The following is a 23,884-nucleotide window of genomic DNA, read 5'->3' on the forward strand; positions in this document are numbered from 1 at the left end:
TAATTAAATTGTTTATTTTTATTTTTTTTACAATAAATACTTTTAAAATAAAAACAATAAAAACAAATCCCTTACTAAAAAGATGAAATATCTTATTTGTTTATCTGCATGTCTTGTAAACAAATCAACATCTGAACACGAACACAAACAAGTTTTGATTTAGTTTTTGGGATCTACTAGAATAAGATTTCATGCTTGAATATATATTTTAAAAAAAACTTTATTTTTCACATATTTTACATTTTTGCGGCACCTCGTTTCCCAGTCTGTCAGTAACGCTCTGTTTGTTTAGTTCCTGTCTCTACAGTGTTGCCAGATTGGAAATGTCAAAGTATCGTACCAGAAGCTCAAAATTATCGTATTTGGAAGAAAATTATCGTACACGAGTCAAACCTGTACACAATACAGCATAGAAATGACAGACAGTCAAGAAATCTCCAACGGGGGGGGGGTTGTGAGGCACACTAACACACACACGCAAGGTCTCTCGCTCCCTCTCTCTATACGTTCTTATCCCGGTAGACGTAGAATCAACAGCTAGATCAATGAGAAACCCTATGATTACAACGACCATCATTTGAAGTGTCACACAGTTCTGAAATTATCGTACATTATAGGATTTTTTCCATTATTGATCGTACATCGTACAGAGGTCAAAATTATCGTACAAATACGGTAATTATCGTACATCTGGCAACACTGTGTCTCTATGAAGCCCCTCCTTGCAAAAAGTGCAATGCGCTATGATTGGTCGTCTAGACCAGAGTTGTGATTTTATAAGTAATGTGATACAATCAAATGTTTGGGGCTGGTTTGGTTCACTCTTACAGTGTTATACATCATTAGACACAACAAAACTTTGCCGAAATGAAAACAGATATTTAATCACTGATAAAAATGCAGTAAATCTGCTAGAGTGCCCAACAGGCATGTGTCTGAAACAAGGTCACGCTGAGAGTCTGAATACCCCACAGAGCTAATGCTTTTACTCCATAAAGCACCACTATGGGGCAGGGACCTTCAGGGCCTTCCAGCTATGACCCCATTAGCTGAATGCTCTCTTATGTGGATGAGTGCGAGTAAACGTGTGCAACTGTTAGTGTGTGATAGAGAAAGACACATGAACCTGATCTTGTAAGGACACTACAAGACATGGGAATTCTTGATGAATGTATACATACTCATGTCACAGGCACAATATACTGTAAGAATGTTTTCTGATGGCTCACGTTTGGAAGTGATGAGTGTTTCTAAACGGTGACATGGTCAGGAAGAGGCCAGACTGCACTGATTGTCCAATACACAGCACTTTGGTGCATAATGAGTACTTTTCGCTTTTTATTATAAAATTGTTTCTTGAGCTCTAGACTGTTCTGCACACTAGTGAAAGTTTAATCTGAGCACTGTTAGTTATATAAAATTATATTTGAATGTATGTGTACAGACACACACACACACAAACACACACACACACGTATATACAGTGAGGAAAATAAGTATTTGAACACCCTGCTATTTTGCAAGTTCTCCCACTTGGAAATCATGGAGGGGTCTGAAATTGTCATCATAGGTGCATGTCCACTGTGAGAGACATAATCTAAAAAAAAAAATCCAGAAATCACAATATATGATTTTTTAACTATTTATTTGTATGATACAGCTGCAAATAAGTATTTGAACACCTGTCTATCAGCTAGAATTCTGACCCTCAAAGACCTGTTAGTCTGCCTTTAAAATGTCCACCTCCACTCCATTTATTATCCTAAATTAGATGCACCTGTTTGAGGTCGTTAGCTGCATTAAGACACCTGTCCACCCCATACAATCAGTAAGAATCCAACTACTAACATGGCCAAGACCAAAGAGCTGTCCAAAGACACTAGAGACAAAATTATACACCTCCACAAGGCTGGAAAGGGCTACGGGGAAATTGCCAAGCAGCTTGGTGAAAAAAGGTCCACTGTTGGAGCAATCATTAGAAAATGGAAGAAGCTAAACATGACTGTCAATCTCCCTCGGACTGGGGCTCCATGCAAGATCTCACCTCGTGGGGTCTCAATGATCCTAAGAAAGGTGAGAAATCAGCCCAGAACTACACGGGGGAGCTGGTCAATGACCTGAAAAGAGCTGGGACCACCGTTTCCAAGGTTACTGTTGGTAATACACTAAGACGTCATGGTTTGAAATCATGCATGGCACGGAAGGTTCCCCTGCTTAAATCAGCACATGTCAAGGCCTGTCTTAAGTTTGCCAATGACCATTTGGATGATCCAGAGGAGTCATGGGAGAAAGTCATGTGGTCAGATGAGACCAAAATAGAACTTTTTGGTCATAATTCCACTAAACGTGTTTGGAGGAAGAAGAATGATGAGTACCATCCCAAGAACACCATCCCTACTGTAAAGCATGGGGGTGTAGCATCATGCTTTGGGGGTGTTTTTCTGCACATGGGACAGGGCGACTGCACTGTATTAAGGAGAGGATGACCGGGGCCATGTATTGCGAGATTTTGGGGAACAACCTCCTTCCCTCAGTTAGAGCATTGAAGATGGGTCGAGGCTGGGTCTTCCAACATGACAATGACCCGAAGCACACAGCCAGGATAACCAAGGAGTGGCTCTGTAAGAAGCATATCAAGGTTCTGGCGTGGCCTAGCCAGTCTCCAGACCTAAACCCAATAGAGAATCTTTGGAGGGAGCTCAAACTCCGTGTTTCTCAGTGACAGCCCAGAAACCTGACTGATCTAGAGAAGATCTGTGTGGAGGAGTGGGCCAAAATCCCTCCTGCAGTGTGTGCAAACCTGGTGAAAAACTACAGGAAACGTTTGACCTCTGTAATTGCAAACAAAGGCTACTGTACCAAATATTAACATTGATTTTCTCAGGTGTTCAAATACTTATTTGCAGCTGTATCATACAAATAAATAGTTAAAAAATCATACATTCTGATTTCTGGATTTTTTATTTATTTAGATTATGTCTCTCACAGTGGACATGCACCTACGATGACAATTTCAGACCCCTCCATGATTTCTAAGTGGGAGAACTTGCAAAATAGCAGGGTGTTCAAATACCGGTACTTATTTTCCTCACTGTATATATATATATATATATATATATATATATATATATATATATATATATATATATATACATATATATATTATACACACATATTAAAATGTAATTTTTTAAACAAACATTTTAACTGCAAAAACATGCACAAATAAAATGCACAGTATACTTGGATTGTAAGAGGTCAACTAACTTTTCCAGATTTTTCCAGATATTGTATTTGTTTAAAAATATATATATATATATAAAAAATACAAATTTAAATATATTATAAACGTATTTCTACATTCATTCATTTTATTTATTTATTTATTCATTTAAAATGCTAGTAAATATATGTAATGGATTTTTGGGTGAACCAGTCTCTCTAGAACCAGTCATCAGTTGACTATACTCATTCAGGCAACTCACCAACTAGTACATTTTGAAATTATTTATTTTTGCACATTTCAAGCCAAGATCCTTCGAGTCCTTTCAAGACGTTATAAGAGGGGCGGGAAAATCTGTTATCAGCCTTAGACTCCCAGTTGATAAGCTGCCATAATTAATAAAAGCTGTGAAAAGCCTGGCATTTCCCACTTGGCTTCTGCCATCATAACACCCTGAGTGAACCTGGTCTCCACTAATCCAAACTCTGTCTCAATGACCGAGAGAGAGAGAGAGAGAGAGAGAGAGCTTGACAGGGCTAGGCTCCTTTTAATCTCATGTAAAAAACATTTAGTCTCAGCTCAAGGCCAAACACAAGGTCCAACTCTGCTTATGTCTGGTCACAAGATCTTCAGTTGTCGTTTGCCCAGATTTCAGAGAGGAAAATAACAGAATGTGCCTGAATTGGCTCTAAGCCGATAGTGTGCTTGTCTACGCTGTGCATTTGGATATATGCCTGGTTGTAACACTCTTCACTATCATTTGATGATCATTTGATGAAGAACTGCTGCCATGATTAACAGATGTGCATAAACATCTGTTATAAATGAATTGCTTTTATCGCCTGTTTTCTGCAGGTGGTAACATCATAGCATTAATTGCACCAAGCACATAGCGAGTTTTGTAAGGCCCAATCTATAATAAGCCTAATTTACATAGAAATAAGCTGAGTTTGACGCGAATAACACTGAATTATTTAAACACTCAAATGTCAGCGCTAATTCACCTCACATAGCACCTGGTCAGTGAAGAAAACTTTTTTTTTGCATTGAAATAATGCACACACAAGTATTTACTGTGAGACATTTTTTACGGAATGAAACGCTGAGAAACACTGAGTACAGACTTAAAATTTAAGTTGGGGTTATTTTTAGCTTATAGCAAAAATGCTACACAAAATGAGCCCTGTAAATGATTCTAAAGCAAGTAAAATATGGAAGTCCCCTGTTATTAGAGTGTGGGAGGATGGAGCTGAAACAAATGAGAGTTTGCAGGAAACGAGGAGGCATTTTTTAGCTTGTAACCCAGTAATCATTTTGGGAAGGGTGGGAACCAAGCTAAATCTCTGCCTATGAGGGACACTTCCCACTTACAGGGAGCTTCTGAGGCCTAAGAAGGTTCTGGATTTAATGTTTCCTGCAACACAGTAATCTAAACATCGAGCAAGTAAATGTCACAGAGCACAAAGGAAAACTAGGAACATAATAGGCCCCTACATAATCAGACTAGGGCTGGAATGACGCGTCAATGTAATCGATTACGCACTGTTTATGTTAATCTCTAATACCCTGAGTGTTTCACACAAAACAAAACTCTAGAGCAGATGCTAATGGCTAGCCTAGTATGGCAGCTCCGCTTTATCTGAGCCTGCACATTTTCAGGACTCGCAACTGCATTCAATGACAGTATCAAAAATGGAGATGTTCATAAAATCAGGAATTTTTAACACAATTGACGGCATGTTATTTACCCGGAAGGGTAAAATTGACTGTTATTTTCATCAGCTAACTTACAGCTCATTAGATCTAGCATTCTGCACACAGAGATAAAGTAGTGCATAAGGTTACATTCGAAAGAATGAGTTATCACATTTATTGGAATTAATTATCAAGAGAGAGAGAGAGAGAGAGAGAGAGAGAGAGAGATGCATACCTGTGTCTGTTCAGAGTCTCTCTCTCTCTCTAACAACGAAGCTGTGAGTTTAATTACTTCAAATACTAAACAGCGATACTGAAAATACCAAAATACTGAAAGCAATCCCAGAATGCATTGTACCAAGCTTAGTGGAAAAATAAATACAAGATGAGGAGAGCAAAATCTGAATAGCCATTCTACTCTTACTTAAGCCAAGCAACTAGTGTCAGAATTTATGCTAATGCCAATATGATGTTTTGTAAATATTATCGTTTTTTCACATTATTAAACATCTTTATAAAAACATGAATAAATAAAACCATTATAATAATAAGCCTTCTATAAAAATGCTGGGCCATAATGATACTATTAGATGCAGCAACAACAACAAAAAACTGTGAATGTAATTTATTCAGTGGAATTTGCTAAATAATGGCAGCACTGGCCATTTATCCACACACCACACATACAAATATGTGTCAGCTCCTAAAGCACATCACTGAACTTCAATGTCAAATTTACCCTCCCCCTCCAAAATCCACATCCATACCATAGACTGTATAAAGATCCACACACACACACACACACACACACACACACACACACACACACACACACAGACACACACACACACACACACACACACACACACACACAGACACACACACACACACACACACAGACACAGGCTCCAATGAAGCTACAATGATAGAAAACAGTGCTGATGTCTTTTTTTGCTTCTGAATTAATGTGCTTAAGTGCTCAGCTAAATGTTTCAGGCAGGGCTACTAGGTTTATAATGCTAGATGTATCCTGAACGTTGACTGTGGCATTATCTGTCATTCTCTAAGCTGTACGCTTTCAAAAAAGCTAAGATTACATTCAAATCTGGCTAATTTCACATATGGCTTTTGAAGGAAAAATTAAAACGTAAATGTCATATGAGGTTTTGACTGAGAAGAACTGATATCTTGATTTCTCAATAAAGCTGGATAAGGCTGGACTGAGAGCTGGTGCATGTCTTGTGTTTTACTGCAGGAGGTACTACAGAAACACTCACCACATCCTTTCAAAAGAGTCACTGGACCGAAAGTGAACATCTCCCCTAAAGCAAATCTTTCTTTAATATGGCATAAATTAAACATAGGCCCTCACAGAACATCTTCATAGAGAGTTTCCACATAAACCAACCCTTCATAATAATTCATCAGTGAACATCACTTCTGCAATCACACTGGTTCTCAACTGGTGGCTAGCGACCCAAAATTGGGTTGCAATTTTCTTCTAAAAACTACTTTTATATATATATATATATATATATATTAGAGATGCACCGATTGATCGGCTGGTGACCGGAATTGGCCGATTTTCACGTGATCGGCCGTGACCGGCGACCGGCCGGTCAGTCTGACAAATGCCGATTTTATGCCGGTCAAATGCACTCGGGCACCGCATGATTAACATCGCGCATCAGCATTACACGTGCACACGGAACACACATGTAGAAAATCTCGTGAATTACTGCCGTTTCAGACCGCAAGCGCGTATTTTTTTTTCGCCGTGCATGTTAATCAATGAGTGCATTCACAACGGGAGCAGGAGCAGCGCGTGAGCGTCAAGCAGGAGCGTCGCGAGCAGTGAAGCGCGTGTTTCGGCCATAGACTGTAAACAAATAGGTTTCGGCGCCGAGTCTATTTGCTGCACTGCTCACGCTCAATTAAAGGGAAAGCACACTTTTGATGGACAAAATAGCCTAAATAGGGTTTTACAAAAAAGTGCCCAAAATGCACAGAATTTGAATGTTTTAACAAGAACTGGAGTAGGCTATGTCAGAAAAGAAAACATATATTTATAGAAAATGTACCCATTTAAACTTGTTTTATTATTCAGTTTGTACAAGTGATTGCAAAGGCCTGTGTGTGTGCTTCGAGAAATATCTTTATACTGCAAGGCTATATTTATTTTATTTTTTATTAATATATTATTTTATTGCCATTCCCTGTTTTCATACAGACGTTTAGTTTGCTAAATACATATATAAAAAATATATTGGATATTGAATGTGAAAAGGAAATGGTTCTTCCATAACACTGCACTTTAGATGTGTGTGAACTATGCAAATTGTCAAATGTTCTATTACAGAAAAGATATAAAATAAATATTTGTGTGTGCTGTAAAGTGGTTAGAAAAAATGAAATCGGAATCGGCTAAAATCGGTATCGGCAGGTCAAACTTAATGAAAAATCGGAAATCGGAATCGGCCCAGAAAATTGTAATCGGTGCATCTCTAATATATATATATATATGAAAAAAAAAAAAAAATATATATATATATATATATATATGGGCCATTCTACAGAATTGGTGCAAAGTCAGAGTTGGAAACATCTTGAAATTTTTTTGTTTTTTCACACAAATTTTGCATGTATGCAAATTGAATAATATCCAAGGTACACTTTTCTAGTAATTGTGCAGTTAATTCTCATATTGTATTTTCAGAAAATGCTGGAATATTTTCCTTCTCCCCAAATTTGTCACTACCGAAACACAATATTAAATCATTTATTAAGAAGGCTTATAATGACCTATTAAGATTTTGTTTACATCTACCTTATAAATATATTTTTTTCTATTTTTAAAAAATATTTTTACTGGTTAAATCAATAAAGATGATAATTTTAATAATATTTTAAGTGTGATTTATGAGATTTGTTGTATTTTGAACCCAATCTTTCTTTGTAGAAGGCATAAAGTTTATCGTACTGATTTCAAAGTTAAGGATTCATTAGTTTGAATATGCATTGAACCAAACACTATCATAACATCTTAGTTGATAATTCAATATACTTTATTTTTGACAAAACATCCCATGTTACGGTAGTGACTGCACATTTTTGGTAGTGACAGTAATGTTTTGGTAGTGACCACAATACTTAGTTTGCCATGGCTGAATCAGACTGTCCACATTTTATGTTAATATAAATAAATAACTATGATGCACATATGCAGTCAGTACATATAGCAGACACACATCTGACAGTAAATATCTTATAAGAACACCTAGAGCTATTCTATACTTTGGGTCTTGAGGTGCAAGTGAGAAGAGGTATGCTCATAGATTTTTCTTCCCAAAAAAACAACAACTTACAATGTAGACTCAGAACCACTTTGTTTTATTTTCATATTTTCAACATTTTGTTTATGAGTCATTCCGATAAATCTCCAGAACCACTGAACTCTCTCTCTCTCTGTGTGTGTGTGTGTGTGTGTGTGTGTGTGTTTACATAAAACATTAATTTCAGAATAATTTTCCTCATTCAGATAAATCTCCAGAACCACTGAACTGTGTGTGTGTGTGTGTGTGTGTGTGTGTGCGTGTGTGTGTGCGTGTGTGTGTGTGTGTGTGTGTACTGGTGTCTGATCACCCTCACTGGAAGTGCTAGGTGGTGTGGAAGCCCTGCAAAATGTCTCCATCTCTTTTTGCCTTTTCACCATCATCCTGTGTCTTTTCTGTCTTTTCCTCCATGCTTTTCTGACATGTCTTTGCTCCCTGTCAGATAATTCACTGATACTCTTCAACTTTCCCTCTTCCCTTCGTTTCTTATTTCTTTCGTTTTCTTTCCTTAAGTATTCCTCGTACTTCACTGGGTCTTCCCTCAACCTTTGTTTGTATTCTCTCTGTCTCTCTGTTGTAGTTTTTCTATTTTTTTAGGCATGTTGGTGTTTTATGTCATTCTCCCTGTCAAGTTAATCATAGAAATTAACATTACTGACAACAACCTTACACCTAAGCTAGTATCATGGACTGCAACCTTAAGTAATTGTAACCTCATCACATTACAGAATTTTAACAGAATATTGCATACTAAAACACTACTAAAACATACTACAGTAGTAATTATTTGCATAACTGTACTAAAATGTAGTTTATTCCTCCAAATAAAGGATTATGTGTTCCCTTTTGTCACTACCAAAACAATGTCACAACCGAAACTTCAAGAAAATGTTTTGGTTGTGACTGTTTTGGTAGTGACAATTTTAGATAACTTTTGAGCCTAGCTCGAAGATGCTAATCAGCACATGGTTAGCAATCACTGGTCAGAACAGTTGAACACGTATAACAACTAAATTTTATGGAATAACATCCAAAAAAGTTTTCTCAATAGCAGAAAAAATGAGTTTGGTAGTGACATTCCTTAAAGTTACACACAGATTTTTAGACTTTAGAACACATTTACCTCAAAATGATGGGATCAATCTACTCACCATATAGCACATGAGAGAGAGGGACACAGGAATATTTCCTGATCAAAAATGTAGGAGTGTGGTTAAAATCAGTCTCAGCCAATGGACTACAACATTCACTGTTTTGGTAGTGACATGAAAATGCGGGACATGTTTTTTTAGATAAAGTTTCATGATTTAAAAATAAAATATAAAATAAATATTTTTTTTAACTTCATTTTTTTTTAAAAAACGAAAATATTTTTTTAAAAACAAGAATGGAAAAAATTGCAAAAATTTTTTCAATATCATTTTCACAAGTTGAAATTTAGGGGTTAGGGTTTGGGACAGCCACCTCCTAATTGAAAGTAGCCCATAAATTATGATTTTATAAATATAAAGCTTACTGATATCTTAAATATTATTGTGGGTTTCAATAGATAATTGAAGGATCTTAGTAAACATCTAAGATTTTAATAATTAAATGCTTTTCAAATGTATTTTTTGGATGAGGGACAGCAGTTTGCACCAATTCTGTAGAATGGCCCATATATATATGACATCAAAGGTTACAACTCCAATCAAACACTACAGTAGTTTGTGAATTTATTTGTTATTTAAATTAAGCTAGTAAAATTAGACAGATGTCAGCATGGATAGGTTGCATGCAGACATCCTTGAAAAACATAAACAAAACTGCATGTGATAAAAGAACATATGTGTATAATATGTAAAATATAATTTAATTACATTAAATATGTGTTCACTTGGAACAAGGATATACAGGATGTGTGATGACCACAATGATTATTTATAAAATTATTAGGCCACTTGTATATTATTATATTATATCAGCCTATATTATATTCATTTTAATGTCTGATCTTAAGGACTTATTTGTGTACAAAGTTGTGTACAATACTGACATACTGTATGGCTTGCCACTTGATTTAAGGCACTCCAGGATCTAAACATATTCATGTTAGGATCTAAACAAAAACAATCATTATATGCCAAAAGATACATCTTCAGACATGTTCAGCAAACATTTTTAAATGTTTTAAAAGCTCACATTAGGATGCTGATGTGAACAGGAAATCACACTGACCTTATTTTGCAGCCACTCATATGAAGACCAGAGTCACTGTGGCTCTGTGGTAGGCAGAACTGGACTGAATGAGCATCCATCTCTCAAATACACACACACAAAAGATCTTTACTGCCCAGCAGATGATGTGAACCCTTCACCAAACCTGCTTTAATTTATCTCAAACGCATCCGTAAAATAGACCTGATGTAGTACAACAGATGCGTACTTCAAACCAAACAAGCTTTGAATCATCTAGGGAGCCGTTCCAAGATTAAATAAGCATTTTCAAACGTCATAATCCCATATCCTCAAAAAACAGGCAAATGACAATCCGTAAGGTTGTATGATCTCAGTTGATGTGACAAAGTGAAGAGAAAGTTAAAGCAAGAAAGAGAAACAGGGTCAACAACAGTGAGTGAGTGGTCAACAGTAGGGTCCCATATCTAGACAGGGTGTCACAGGATCAGATTTTCCCCTATAAGAGGACGGCCTGACAGTGGATGTGTGTTGTTTTGTCAAACCCTGAGGGGGATTACCTCATGACGCCCAACCCCCCATCCAGCTGTGACAGAGGAATTGAAAACGAGACAGTGCTACTGCTGCCAGCACATTACACAGTACGTTTGATTCACTAATTGTAGTAGGGTTGTCACAATACCAAAATTTCAGTAGTCGGTACCAATACCAGTCATTTCGGTACCAGAGTAAAACTGTTGAATTTAGTATTTCAAATAATATCTCGTTTTGTCTCGACCGTTTGTTATCACTGTCAACCATCACAGTTTCCGATTCAGTCACGCATTTAAATACAGTTGTCAATCCAGAAACTTTGCAGTGCACTTAGCAGCATGAAAAACTAAACTTGTATAGATCGTGAATGAGTAATAAACAGAAAGCGGGAGCGGAGCCTTTTTTTATAATCACTAAGGCTGTCAATCTGGAAAAGCACGAAATGCTTCTCCAGTGACACATCTTGACACAGTATCAGTGTCTATTTTGTGCACACAATGTGGATAAGCTACAAAAAGTCAACATGTTAGCTGCGACAAAGCTAGGGCTTGGTTGACAATATTGATTTTTTGTTTTTAATCAATCTTCATTTTGATGAACCAAGATCTTTTAGTATATGCTGTTTTTAGTTGATGCGTGAACAAAACTTCACAACATCCAGTAATCACATAAACTGTGTGCTTTGTTACTTATGATATAAAACAATTATGATTCTGCCAATTTTATGACAAAAATCAAACAATAAATGTTGTTTTGACAAATTGCTATAGTCGCTTCAAATCATGTGTACCGATCATCTCTTCCGCTTTACTACTATAAACATGAATGAACATCAGAAGGAATTTTGAAAGACACAGTACGACTTACTTAAATGTATCATGTCTCCTGTAATTGCTCAATTAGTGTTTCGACTTAAGAAAGACATCAGTAAAACAGCTTGTAGACAATGTCACGCAATGTTACATATACCTCAGGAAAGCCATTCAATGTCTATAATATTTAGTCAAAAGCTACAAAAATACCTCTAGAGAGAAGCATTTTGCCAAATATATGCACTATATTACATATCATTATATTTTTTACTTAATCTGTTGTCTTCATTATTTGATGTACACTGAAAAAAAATTGGAGTAGGATTTACTTGAAAAAAGCTAGGCAACTTTTTCCACTCAGAAAATGCTAGTAAAATTACAAAGATTTGCCAAGCAAGAACCTAAACATATTTATCAGTAGCTTTAATTAGAAATCTTTACGTTAAATTTACTTGGAATATGGAATTAAGTAAACTTTACTTAACCTAGTTAAGTGAAAGTAACAAAGAAAATAAGTAATTTTAACTTGGCTAGTTAAAGGTTGATTAATATCGATTTAGTTGAAATTTCCTTTGCATTACATTTGACTCAAACAATAATATTGAATTATACCAGTCATTTATAGTATGTGCTTTACTTAGATTATCTAAGTAATTTATACTACATCATGTCAGATGTTAAGTTTCATGTGAATGCAAAGACCTCAATACTTGGTAGACAATACACAATGACGGTAACATTTGATGGATCATTTTTGTGTTTGAATGTGTCATTTTGAGCAGAAAATTTACTCGAAATGTCACAAAATGGCAAGTTACTAATCCTGACAACAAAAGCAATGATAAAACGGTGTAAATACAGCTGGAAACCAATGAAAAATAAACCTCATTAATTATTCAAGGTCCAGTGCATGATGGGAACCCCAATATCAGAAAAGTTGAGTAATTTTTACTTAATTTTATTGAGTTGATATTTACGCTTTCATTTCTACTCGCTTGAATTAAGTACTGATATGGAATTTAGGCTACTTAGTTTTTTTAATTCTTGCCTGAACTAACTTTTTCATGTAAATTACATTGTTGTTTTTTTCAGTAGTATTTACTTCACCAAAAAATAATTTTTTACAGTGTAATTTTGAATACATCTCTTATGAAAACAAGTTATTACAGCCACCTTTTAAATGTTTATATTTCAATAACAAATTGGAGTAGAAACAGAATTATGTCCTTAAAAAGTTCCATAAAAACTGCCTTATGTGCTGTTTAAATGTTTATAATACAAGTTTGTGTTGATAATAAATTCAATCAATTAATTGATAATTAAATCAACTTTATTTTCTTTACTTTAACTTTACTTTATAATTGGTGCATCACTATTAAAAAAACTATTTGATTTTGAAAATATGTAGTTTTGCACAGACCAATTTTAAATATGCCTGGTAGAGTGCTATATCAGAACAGATAGCAACTGCTTAGTGAATAAGATGCAGGTTTATACGTTCGAATTTGAGCTAAAATGGAGATACTGTTTTTGCGAATTTTCTGCTCAAGCAGGACAGCTTTCCAGCACATTTATTACTTACTAGAAAGCTCTGTGACAGGTCACAAAGAGGACAGTCAGCCAGACTATCACTGACACATTTAAAGTGAAACCAGAGGATACGCTAACCAACATGCTTAGGTCAGCATTTCATCACATTACATTGTCAGTTCTTTGTGACTTTCAAAGAACTGACAAAACGAGAGGGTTCAGCACTGGAAACGAGTTGTCCACTTTAAATGATGACAAACGTTCTCCCATTTTACATTGAGCTAAAAGTCTGACTATCTAAGGCTGGCCAGCATTAATTCCAGTATGTTGAGGCTATTTGAGATATGGAAATATGAGATGTATGAAGTAGGGAAAAGTGCTATATTATATTGTATTAACCCAGAAGAAAAATTGGAAATGGGCCGTAATGGAAAGACAAAGCAACAGAACTCTGGTGGATTTGTATCTGTGAACGATCTAAAATCTAAGGAACATAAAACAGATATACACACCTTATTTTACACTCAATTATAAATTATGCTTTAAGTCTTTATTTTATGCAAATCACTTTAATCTTTACAAATTGAAGTACATTTTTTCATAGTTATGATATGATTAAATGTACTGGTGGTATTTCTTTAGGCTTTTAGTATTTAAATACAACCATTTATTAGTAAAGAGATATAAGAGAGCACTGCAAAAAAAAAAGTTATATGGTGCAGTTATATGGTGAACAAACAGATGTTTTGTGTCATATCAGCTACAATATATTCTGGATTTTTAGCAAGACAGGAATACTGTATTTTTGACCAATCAGAAGCCAGGACTGGAAGAATCCATTTTATAAGGGGTCTATATGACTTTCTTCCTTCTTTGCAACATAATAGTAGATATTTTGAGAAATCTTCCATTATGTCATAGGCTTGGAAAAACATTTTTGGTGAACTAGCCCTTTAACCTGGGGTTAAATCCTGCTTACAGGATTCAAATCTGTATTGTTACATACCCAGATCCTTTTACAACCAGATACCCACCAGCCATTCCTACTGTACAGAATATATACATATATTTAAATATTCTATACACCTGGTCACTTCAAGCAATTTCCCTGATCAGATAGCTATCCAATCGTGAAAAGGCCATGTGTAAATGCCCTCCGAAATGCTTTCGAGACGGATTTAAATCAAATCACACAAACCACTTCAGGAGGTGGCTTGAGGCGCGTTCCAGACGAAACTGGCCAATTGTAAATGATCTGGTTGTTGAAGCCATGTATGCAAATTTTACTACATGCAAAATGTATAAAAAAATAAAATAAACGTGTGAGAGTGTGTTACACCGGCTCCTGTTAGCCAGATATGACAATGCAATACAATATGGCATCACCACAGATATGGCCCACCAGAGATAAACAGTTGAACTTCTTTCTTCAGCAAGCAGACTGACGGAAATGAAATTCAATGTTCGGCATCACATTCTGAAAGTTATTTTCATAGTGGTGAGCACTAAATACTCTCACTAATGCCGACACTCTCTCTCCTACTGCGGTCTTTGATCTTGAAATAATCTGATGTTAAATAAATCGCAGCGCATTTCTGTTGCTTTCACATGAACTCTGTTGAATTTGCATATAGCGTGGGAATTGAAGATTTATATTTATTTGGTGGCGACACATGTGGCCAAGTGTAAATGAAACCGTTTCAACAAATCGGATTGCTATCTGATCAGTAAAATCGCATTAAGTGACGAGTTTAAATAGGCCCTTAAAGGGGAGTAAACACAGATTTAACTGTCAAAACTTCTATGAGCAGTGAAACATCTTATGCATTAGAGAAATGCATGCAATTGACTAGAATAAACCTAGACATGAGACCTTGATATTGAGTTAGGAAGCAGTTTCCTTGGTGATGAGACAAGTGGACAAATGGCCCGCACCCTTCCCCCACTTTCTGGTCATAGTATACCAGGTGCCGGACACTCTAACTAATCCTTATCCTTAAAGGCAAATCATTGAAATTACTAGTGCGCTAGCAATCAGAAGTGAAAATAGGCTTGTATTAGGTTACACAGTTTTTTAGGAGACAAATATAGAAAGAAAACAGTCAGCGGCAGACAGAAGGAAGGAGGAAGGAGCTGTGTAGTCAGTCTAGTTTCAACAAATCTTCAAGGATTGTTTTGCCTTCACTGGTTATTAATAGGTTACCATGTGTACATCCTGTAATACCGTGAGTTTAACTAAAAGATTGTCTTGCCACTGCCAGTACATTCTAACCTGCTGTCTCTGTAACAAAATAAAGAGCTTTAAAGAGTTGTTTGACAAGTTTGGCTCTGCTTTGGATCAAATGCAAGAGATCCCAAATTCGGGCTCAACCACACTGTTGTCCCTACATAGCACACGGCTTCTCTGTCTGGAGTTCTTCCCAGTTGTGGGACATCACATTTTCATTTCCTGTAAACCAACTGCTTAACTCAGTTCTTTTCCAGTTTTACATCTCCATTAAGCCAAAATAAAATAAAATAAATCATTTCAAAGAACTTTTTTTCCACATGCACATCAACAACATACATAATTACAACTACAAAAAAGATGTACTGTACACTGTAAAAAGATCATCTAGTACTAAAACGTTGCAGGACAAAACTCACAATACTATCCACAAATTCCAATCCAGTGTCCTGGTTTCTTATTTAAACCCATGGTTTTCCAAAATGCTAAATGACTCAACAGTAAAACACGGAGTGGGTTTGGGACTCCTGCACTGTAGCTATTGAACCCAAGCTTGTTTTTGTAGATTAGTCAGCTCGCTCCACAGAGGGAACAGCTGATGGGGGAAAAAAATCACTAAGTTAACAAACTAAAAGGCACTTGAACCATTTGAAACCATTATGAAGTCAACATGTTTTTTAAGCGAAACATCCGGTAATCCTCAAAACTCCAAAAAACAGGATAATAACAAAAACCACAGAGGAAAGATTCTTACCCGTAGTCATCAAAAGAATACATATTGGGAAGATGAAGCTCTGAAGAAACCAAGGGGAAAGAAAATTCCTTACAGCTGGATGAAACAAAAAGAAAACAGGGAAAAGGAGGGGGGATCAGAGAGAGAAAAGTCTGTGCCTATTTCATCCCTCATCCTCTCAGCTAGGTAAAACACGAAGTGCACTCATTTCTAAGATTCAATAATGCAAAAACAGGGAGTGTGTGAAAGAAAAAGGAGGTGAGGGAGGGTAGGAGGAAGAAACGAGTGAACGAGAGAGAGAGAGAGAGAGAGAGAGAGAGAGAGAGAGAGAGAGAGAGAGAGAGAGAGAGAGAGAGAGAAGAGACATGTGACAGATATGGACCAGTCACCTTGTCCTGCTCACATCCATTCTTATCCACTCAAAGGATTGGAACACAGCCTGTGCCTTAAAGAAGCCTCTTTCCACAACAGATATACAGCCGAGAAAATGCCACATGTGACATGATCCTTAGAGACACACAAACACACACACACACACACACACACATTCTCATTCATGCAACTTGCAAGAAGAAACAAGAAGGCTGCTGGTATTCATTGGAAGAAAATATATTTATCTTGACAAGTAAAAAAGTCTTTCTGAATGTGTTAAGATATATGCTTACATGTTATTTAGATGTTAAGATATATGAACACCCAGCCAGTGCAGTTCATTTCTTAATGTGGTACAAACTAAGTGCAGATATAAATAGTACATATAACACGGTAGCAGTTCTTGGTTTAATTTTGATTGAATCATGACATGAATAAAAGTTATGGTGACTTACAGTTCATTAATGAGTCAAATTGAGTCAGAACTGCTTTGGCAGATTCAGTGAATGATTCATTAGAATCATTTAAACTAATAACTCTGTGAGTCTATTTGACCAATATATTACAAGAACTGTCTCATGAGACCGCACACATGACATGCAGAAAACAATACGTATCATGGTTATGAATGAAGAATTAGTTTCTATGACATATTCATTTGTGGTCATGTTTTATTAATTTTCGTTAAACAGTGGCAACATTTGATTAATCCTTTCCCTTGTTTTAGGCAAATCATGGCCACATTGTAATAATTTGTTCCATAGTGTTAATCAAATTGTGGCAATGATTCAATTAAAAAGAGGGAACTAAGTAATAACCTGAGAGAACTGGGAACAAATTCTTAAATCATGACCACAATATCTTGTTTTTTTGTTTTGTTTTGTTTTTTTTCCATGTGCATTATATTAATTTGTTTGTGAATCTGACAACAATGGTTGCATCATAACAAAACCTCCACAAGGAGCGAGTGACTGATTTTACTTCCCCTCTAGAGGCCATGCTTGTATTCCCCATTGGGTACCATGGACAAAAAAAAAAAAGAAAGAAAGAAAAAAACATATATTTTTGCAGATAACCAATATTTCAAAAGCTGATAATGAAACATTTAAGATCTGCATGTACACTGTGACTCAATAAAATATAGTGCCACACTGTAGTAAAAACTGTTTGTGCTGGAAGATAAGTCCCGGTTCTTGGAAAATGACAGAATGAATCATGACAGCTGGATCTGATACATCTTTAGGGTCTCAGATAAATTACGCAAAAGGAAACACTACCAGGAAACACATTTGCTTAAGCTCGACAAGTCAAAAATAACGATAAGACAAAAAAATCCTCATAAAAAAAGCAAATAAAATTAAGCATAACTACAACTAGTAATTCTGAAAGAAGAGTTTCAACCTGAAGAGATCATTGGCATTTGTATCATTCCAGTGTTTAACCGAAAACAGGATCTTCTACATACTATTGAACTCGTCCACAAAAACGAACAATCCATGTGTCTGTACAATTCACCTTATCAACAGATCTCATAGCTAGAACTCATACACTTCATACACTCATTACTTCCTGCTGACAAATCAGGGTCGGGTCTAAGACCCCCTCCCCCACACCACAGGATTTTTGGAAAAAATATTGTTACATGCACAAATTACTAGGGTCTGTGTATGCGCTGTATTTCTCTAGGCGTGTGCTCTTACAGCGTTCCCTTACAAACACGCTCAGCACTTTCTTGCATTTCTGAATTGAATCAAGCCTGTGAAGTGAATGCCCTAACTTCCCCATGATGGAGCATAGTGCTAAAAATAGCCTATATTGTGAAGTAAAGACTTTTGCTCAGAGAGTCAAGGGTTGAATAAATCATTCCACTGAACCAGTTCCTCAGTTTCCTGTTGGCAAGAACGCAACTCGGTCCAGCACAATTTAAGACTTCCTTCTAGTCCAGACGGAGAGAGAATAAAGGAAAGGGAAAGCGGACATTATGCAGAAGACTAAAAAGAGGCTGAAATAAATGCACTTATATGAAGATAATGACAAACTTATGTAGGCTACATCATGTTGATGCTGATACTCAGTCGCACTTTATTTGACATTCCTGTTCCGCATCTACATATATGTTCTTATTATAGCAATTACTATAACTGGGTTATAACTAAGTACTAACCTTGAACCTACTCCTAAACCCTACGTAGCTTCTTACCTTATATTACTAGTACTTTCTAGAGTAAGTACACTGTAAGTACATGTACTGTAAAATAAAGCGTAACCTGATACTATGCATTTACATGTATATGCATTTACATGTAGCTCAAAATGTTTACTAGCCTAAATTTACAAGTTAGTGATATCACAATTGTTTAATAAGGGACTAAAATCAACTGTAGAAAACACATTTTTATTTAAAAAATCATGTGAAATTTCTGATTAGAGTAAACCGTTTCCCCCTATAATTACTAAATTAAAAACTAAAAGTCTTTTCTTCATTTTTAGAATTACAATTGCGAAGTGATAAATATCGTGCTCACTGTTATTTGTGATTTGATTACAGATGCATTTGTTTCCAAAACACAACTAAGCATGAATACAAGAATCGTCATTTCCAGATTTACTCTGAACAGTGAATCTCCACTGCACGCCTGTACTGCTCCATTGGCTTTATGAATGAAAGATAAAACAGACTGTGTGTGGTCACATTTACTGGCAGTTCAATTAAAATCATCATGTCCATCGGCATATGGCAAGCCGTTTTAACATTTAATCCTTAATACAATAAATAAGTACTAGCATCTAATGAATACTTATTAGTAATATTTAAAAAGATACTAGTCAATATTGGAATAATTACTAGTCATAAATTACTAGATGATATCAAAACAGAATAGCTATAGTATCTATTAATTTGCAGATATCTTCAACCTCATAAGGAACTAGTGAGAAAATACTAAGAGATATCTTCTTTTAACAGTTCATTAATACATAAACATGAGTATACTCTCAACCATCCAATCAGAGTTCATATGGTAATGCAGGCTAAACTAAGGCTATAGAAGATTGATTTTTCATAAGTAACTGGCTTTGTTGGTTTATCTAGCTAAATATTTAGCTAGTTTTTAGCTGGTTTGTCAGCATGAACACAAGGAAATATATATGTTTAATATGACATTTATTGTTTTGAATGTACAGTAGGCTATAATAAAGACTTAACTGCCAATAATAAAATTCAAACAACAGTTAAGTAGACCCGTTCATACCCACCAGCCAAACAACCACAATACCCAGAGATTGGGATTTTTGGTGAGCATTCATAATTACTTACAATCAAAAATTCGGAATATTAATCTGCGTCTGTGAATGAGAGTCATGTCAAAATAAGAGTATATATGCACTATATTACATATGCCTATTCATTATATATTTTTTCTCTAATACCATTAAAAAGGTAGGCTATTATTATATTGTTATTATAAAAACAGCCTTCTGCAATTCAGTCCGTTTCCTGTGTCATCTCTCTTTGATATGTTGTTGGTTCATTAATATTCAACATATTATCTGCAAACTGTTTTTTTAAATAGTATTAGTATAAGGTAAGAATATCTTTGATCTAAAATGTTACTAGTAGCCTAACTATTTTTTTTCTATGTTAAAACAGCTTGCCATATGCCGATGGACATGCTGATGATTTTAACTGAACTGCCAGTAAATGTGACCACACACAGTCTATTTTATCTTTCATTCATAAAGCCAATGGAGCAGTAGAGGCGTGCAGTATCTTTAAAGGCACTAGTACCTAAAGAATAAGCACTAGTATCTAACGAATAGGCACTAGTACCTAAAACATAAGCACTAGTAGCTAATGAATAAGTACTAGTACTTAATGGAATAGATACTAGTATCTAAAAATAAGTACTAGTAGCATGAAAATGCATACAAGTAGGTTTTAAGGATTAAATGTTAAAACGGCTTGCCATAAATCGGCATCAATGCTCTGCATCTCGGTACGCTTAAGCGTTACACACCCCAAACACTGTCACTATCCGCTGATGTCAGCAGAACAGAAAACAGGTAGGATCTGCTCACTCATAAACGGCCTCAGCTCGAGCTTTCAGTGGCTGTGTGCCAAGTCCTATGAGCTGACTACTCAGAAAGCATTTCTGTGGATCGACATCTGGGCGTGTTCTAATGATCGCTAGTGGTGTTTGATTTGTGAATGAATCAATGATTCGAATGAATCTTTTGAAGTTACGAGTCGCTCCTTCAACTGATTCATATTTTCAAATGCATTCAGAAGGAATCGCTTGGTCCATTCAGAACCGCAAACTACGCTATTCTTTTTACTACTTTTTAAAATACAATTATTCCAATGAATCAGTCTGCTCTTTTTAAATGTAATAGTATTTTAAAAGGAGAAAATACCAACTTGAACGTCTAGGTCTGAACCGACAATAAAATAATGCTACACAGCTACAGTATATATTAGTTATCGTTCTTGGTGAGAATGGGACAAAATTAATAATAAAATATTGACAACCAATCAGAATCCACCTACTTTAAAGATCTTGAGCACTTAAAGTGGCAGATGTCATAACTGCAGCATACAGTTATAATAAACACATGTTGGGTGTGGACGAAAAAAATATATTTTTTTTTAATAGTTTTTGGTGTGAATGGGACTTTAAACACACTTTCTGGAGTCTCAATTTGCAGATCTGTAGCCACGCATAATATTAAGGCTAATACGATTTATTTCGATCATGAACAATTCAGAATTCAGAGGAACCAGTTGAGTGAATGATTCCATGATTCACATAACACGCAAAAGGGCATTTGCTTGTCGCCACCTACTGGTAAAACTTCCAGAAAGAGTCACTGAATGAATGCGTGAAAAAAATATTTTTAGTGAACGGATTCAATAGATTCAAGTCAAAATGAATCAAAACCCCCACTACTATATAGGCCAACCAAATTCCTGTCTAGGTAGGGAACTCACAAGATTTGAAACACACCCAATAGGCTAGATTTGATTAACAGTGTCAACTGCTATAATACATAAATATCTATAGCAATACATTTATTTGTATACACCAATGCATTTTAATGTATAAATTAATATATGCATGCTGTGTCAACACATTTGGGCAGCTTACCTCATTTTCTGATGATATCCCCACGAATATATAGATGTAATAAATTATTAAAAAAGCTGAAGGGGAAAAAACTTAAAAGCCACAGAGGCGAGCCGCTCGATGTAAAGATATCAGCGCATAAATATGTATTTTAGTGAGTATTTATACAACACGTGTACTATTCCATAAAACAATGGTCAGCTTGAATGTTCAATGCTCATCCAGCGATGCACAGCCGGTCCTCGGATCAGAAACAATGCAGATGTCTCGAAAGATCTACAGCATATCGCTCTATGTCACCACAGCTGAATAAAACATATCCCATGTTTAGCTCATGGTCGCGCCTACAACATCGATCTGAATTGCGGACTGCAAACGCGCACTGGAGTTGCCATTTTCCTCCTCCGTGTTATGACAATGAGAAAGGAGCTTATCGGGATAGTGTAAAAACAAACACGCAGAACAGCGACCGCTGGTGGCCAATATGCCGCACTGCAACTTCCTCTGAGCCCTGTCTCATTGGGTTACTGTTATTCCTTCTCTTCCTGTTATTCATGCCCATTTGGTTCTGTTGTATAAACAGGCATAAACAAATTATGTTTATGAATGCGTGTGCTACAGGTCAGGGCTTCACTGTTTACAATGCAAAGGTTTTAACACCACCATGTGTTTTTATTTGACCCTCTTGTTCTACTTTGGGTGGATGATTTTTTTCAAGGTGAAACAACAGCTTATTTTTCCTAATGTTTCTCATATAACTAAACATTCATATACCAGGATATTGTCATGTGGTTGTACATTTAAAATTCAGCAACATCTTCCATTCTCCTTCACTCCAACCTTGATCCAACAAGCTAATTTGTTCAAAAACACAGCTTTCTCATATCTCAGAGAAGAACTAACATTCTTTCCCTCTAATTTCATATATATATGACAATTAATATGGAAAAATAGGTTAGACAGTTACAAACAAGCTTGTGCATGCTTAGTTTTATTAATAATACTACAATCATTTGACTGTAACTGTTCTTGTTTTCTCAAGCGGAGGTTATGAAAATGGAGCGTAACGCTAATGTAAAAGTGCACTACATTATGACGTTCAGTTAAGCTAGTTGATGCATAACAGATTTGATGTCAGACAGAGGATTAAACAAAATCAGAGATAATGGCTGTGGGAGTGATTTAACAAGTGAAAGTCATTGAAGGCTTTAATCATTTTGACTCTGCAGTACAGTCACTATGTTTCCCAAACTCATGCTTTTTTTCCTCCTTGAGAAGATTTTGATGGCTGATTAAGTTTCTTTAAACTTCAATTACATTTTAAATTCATGGAACACCATAAATATTTGAACACACAGCTGAAGATAGAATGAAATGAAATCAACCGTGGGAAAGTGGTTGCAGTACCTCAACACACCAGACAGTGGCAGCAAAGGTTAAAAAAGTATGATTACGGAGGCAGATTTTTTTTTTAGTACAAAATGATGCTTAACGTGCAATTTATCAAAACACAGTCAGTCTGATAGAGTATAACTGATGGTATTTTTAAGACTCTAAATGATACCTCTGAAGTAACTTGCCATGTTACAGTGTTAGTGCTTTGATCACATATATTGGTCTTATATATACTGGACTGGACTATTCATTCATTCCCAATATATTCCTCCATGTGCTTTGGCATCACATTTAACTTTGACCTTTAGGGCAGATTCTTTAGTTTGTCATTCAAAGACATCTCTTTCGTAGCCTAGGGAGTGCGTGAGACAGTCAAAACAGAGAGTCACTTCAAATATTGGTGTCCTGAGATAACAATTAAAGGCAAATAAATTTGAGACTCCACTTCAGTCTGTAGTCGATGGACCCGCTTTTGCTTTCCCAAGCCACTTGATCCCAGAAAAAAGAAAGTTCAGTGTGACAGTGGGAGTTTTACACCACACGCCACTGCATTACGCTCATGTCCTTCCCTCCTGTAGAGACTAGGTGGCTGTCGTCAAACAAGAAGCTAACGTTGGTGACGTGGCTGCTGTGTCCACCGTAGATGTGACTAGGAGCCTGCAGAGGAACATAGAGAGAAATAAGACCATATTTTAACATTACTTGGTGCTAAAATGAATAATATCTATCCAGG

General features: G+C 36.0%; 2 protein-coding genes across 9 annotated transcripts in view; both read right to left on the reverse strand.

Annotated features, from left to right (window-relative positions):
* Positions 1 to 22,184, reverse strand: part of evla (Enah/Vasp-like a) — a 38,328-nt gene extending 16,144 nt beyond the window's left edge. For 2 of the 5 annotated variants that reach the window (XM_084096559.1, XM_084096556.1), the window contains exon 1: positions 21,778 to 22,184. In XM_084096559.1, coding sequence (XP_083952685.1) covers positions 21,778 to 21,782 — 5 coding nt within the window. In that variant the 5' untranslated portion in view covers positions 21,783 to 22,184. Of the gene's footprint in view, positions 1 to 10,467; positions 10,810 to 16,282; positions 16,358 to 16,650; positions 16,748 to 21,777 lie in introns of those variants that run through there. The other 3 variants (XM_084096554.1, XM_084096558.1, XM_084096555.1) reach the window with 3 other exon arrangements.
* A 547-nt stretch (positions 22,185 to 22,731) lies between these two features.
* eml1 (EMAP like 1) overlaps positions 22,732 to 23,884 on the reverse strand; it is a 53,464-nt gene continuing 52,311 nt past the window's right edge. For all 4 annotated transcript variants that reach the window (XM_084096900.1, XM_084096899.1, XM_084096902.1 and 1 more), the window contains exon 22: positions 22,732 to 23,808. In XM_084096900.1, coding sequence (XP_083953026.1) covers positions 23,683 to 23,808 — 126 coding nt within the window. In that variant the 3' untranslated portion in view covers positions 22,732 to 23,682. The remainder of the gene's footprint in view (positions 23,809 to 23,884) is intronic.

The sequence above is a fragment of the Abramis brama genome (genome assembly GCF_963993115.1).
Source record: "Abramis brama genome assembly, chromosome: 21".
Classification (NCBI taxonomy): domain Eukaryota; kingdom Metazoa; phylum Chordata; class Actinopteri; order Cypriniformes; family Leuciscidae; genus Abramis; species Abramis brama.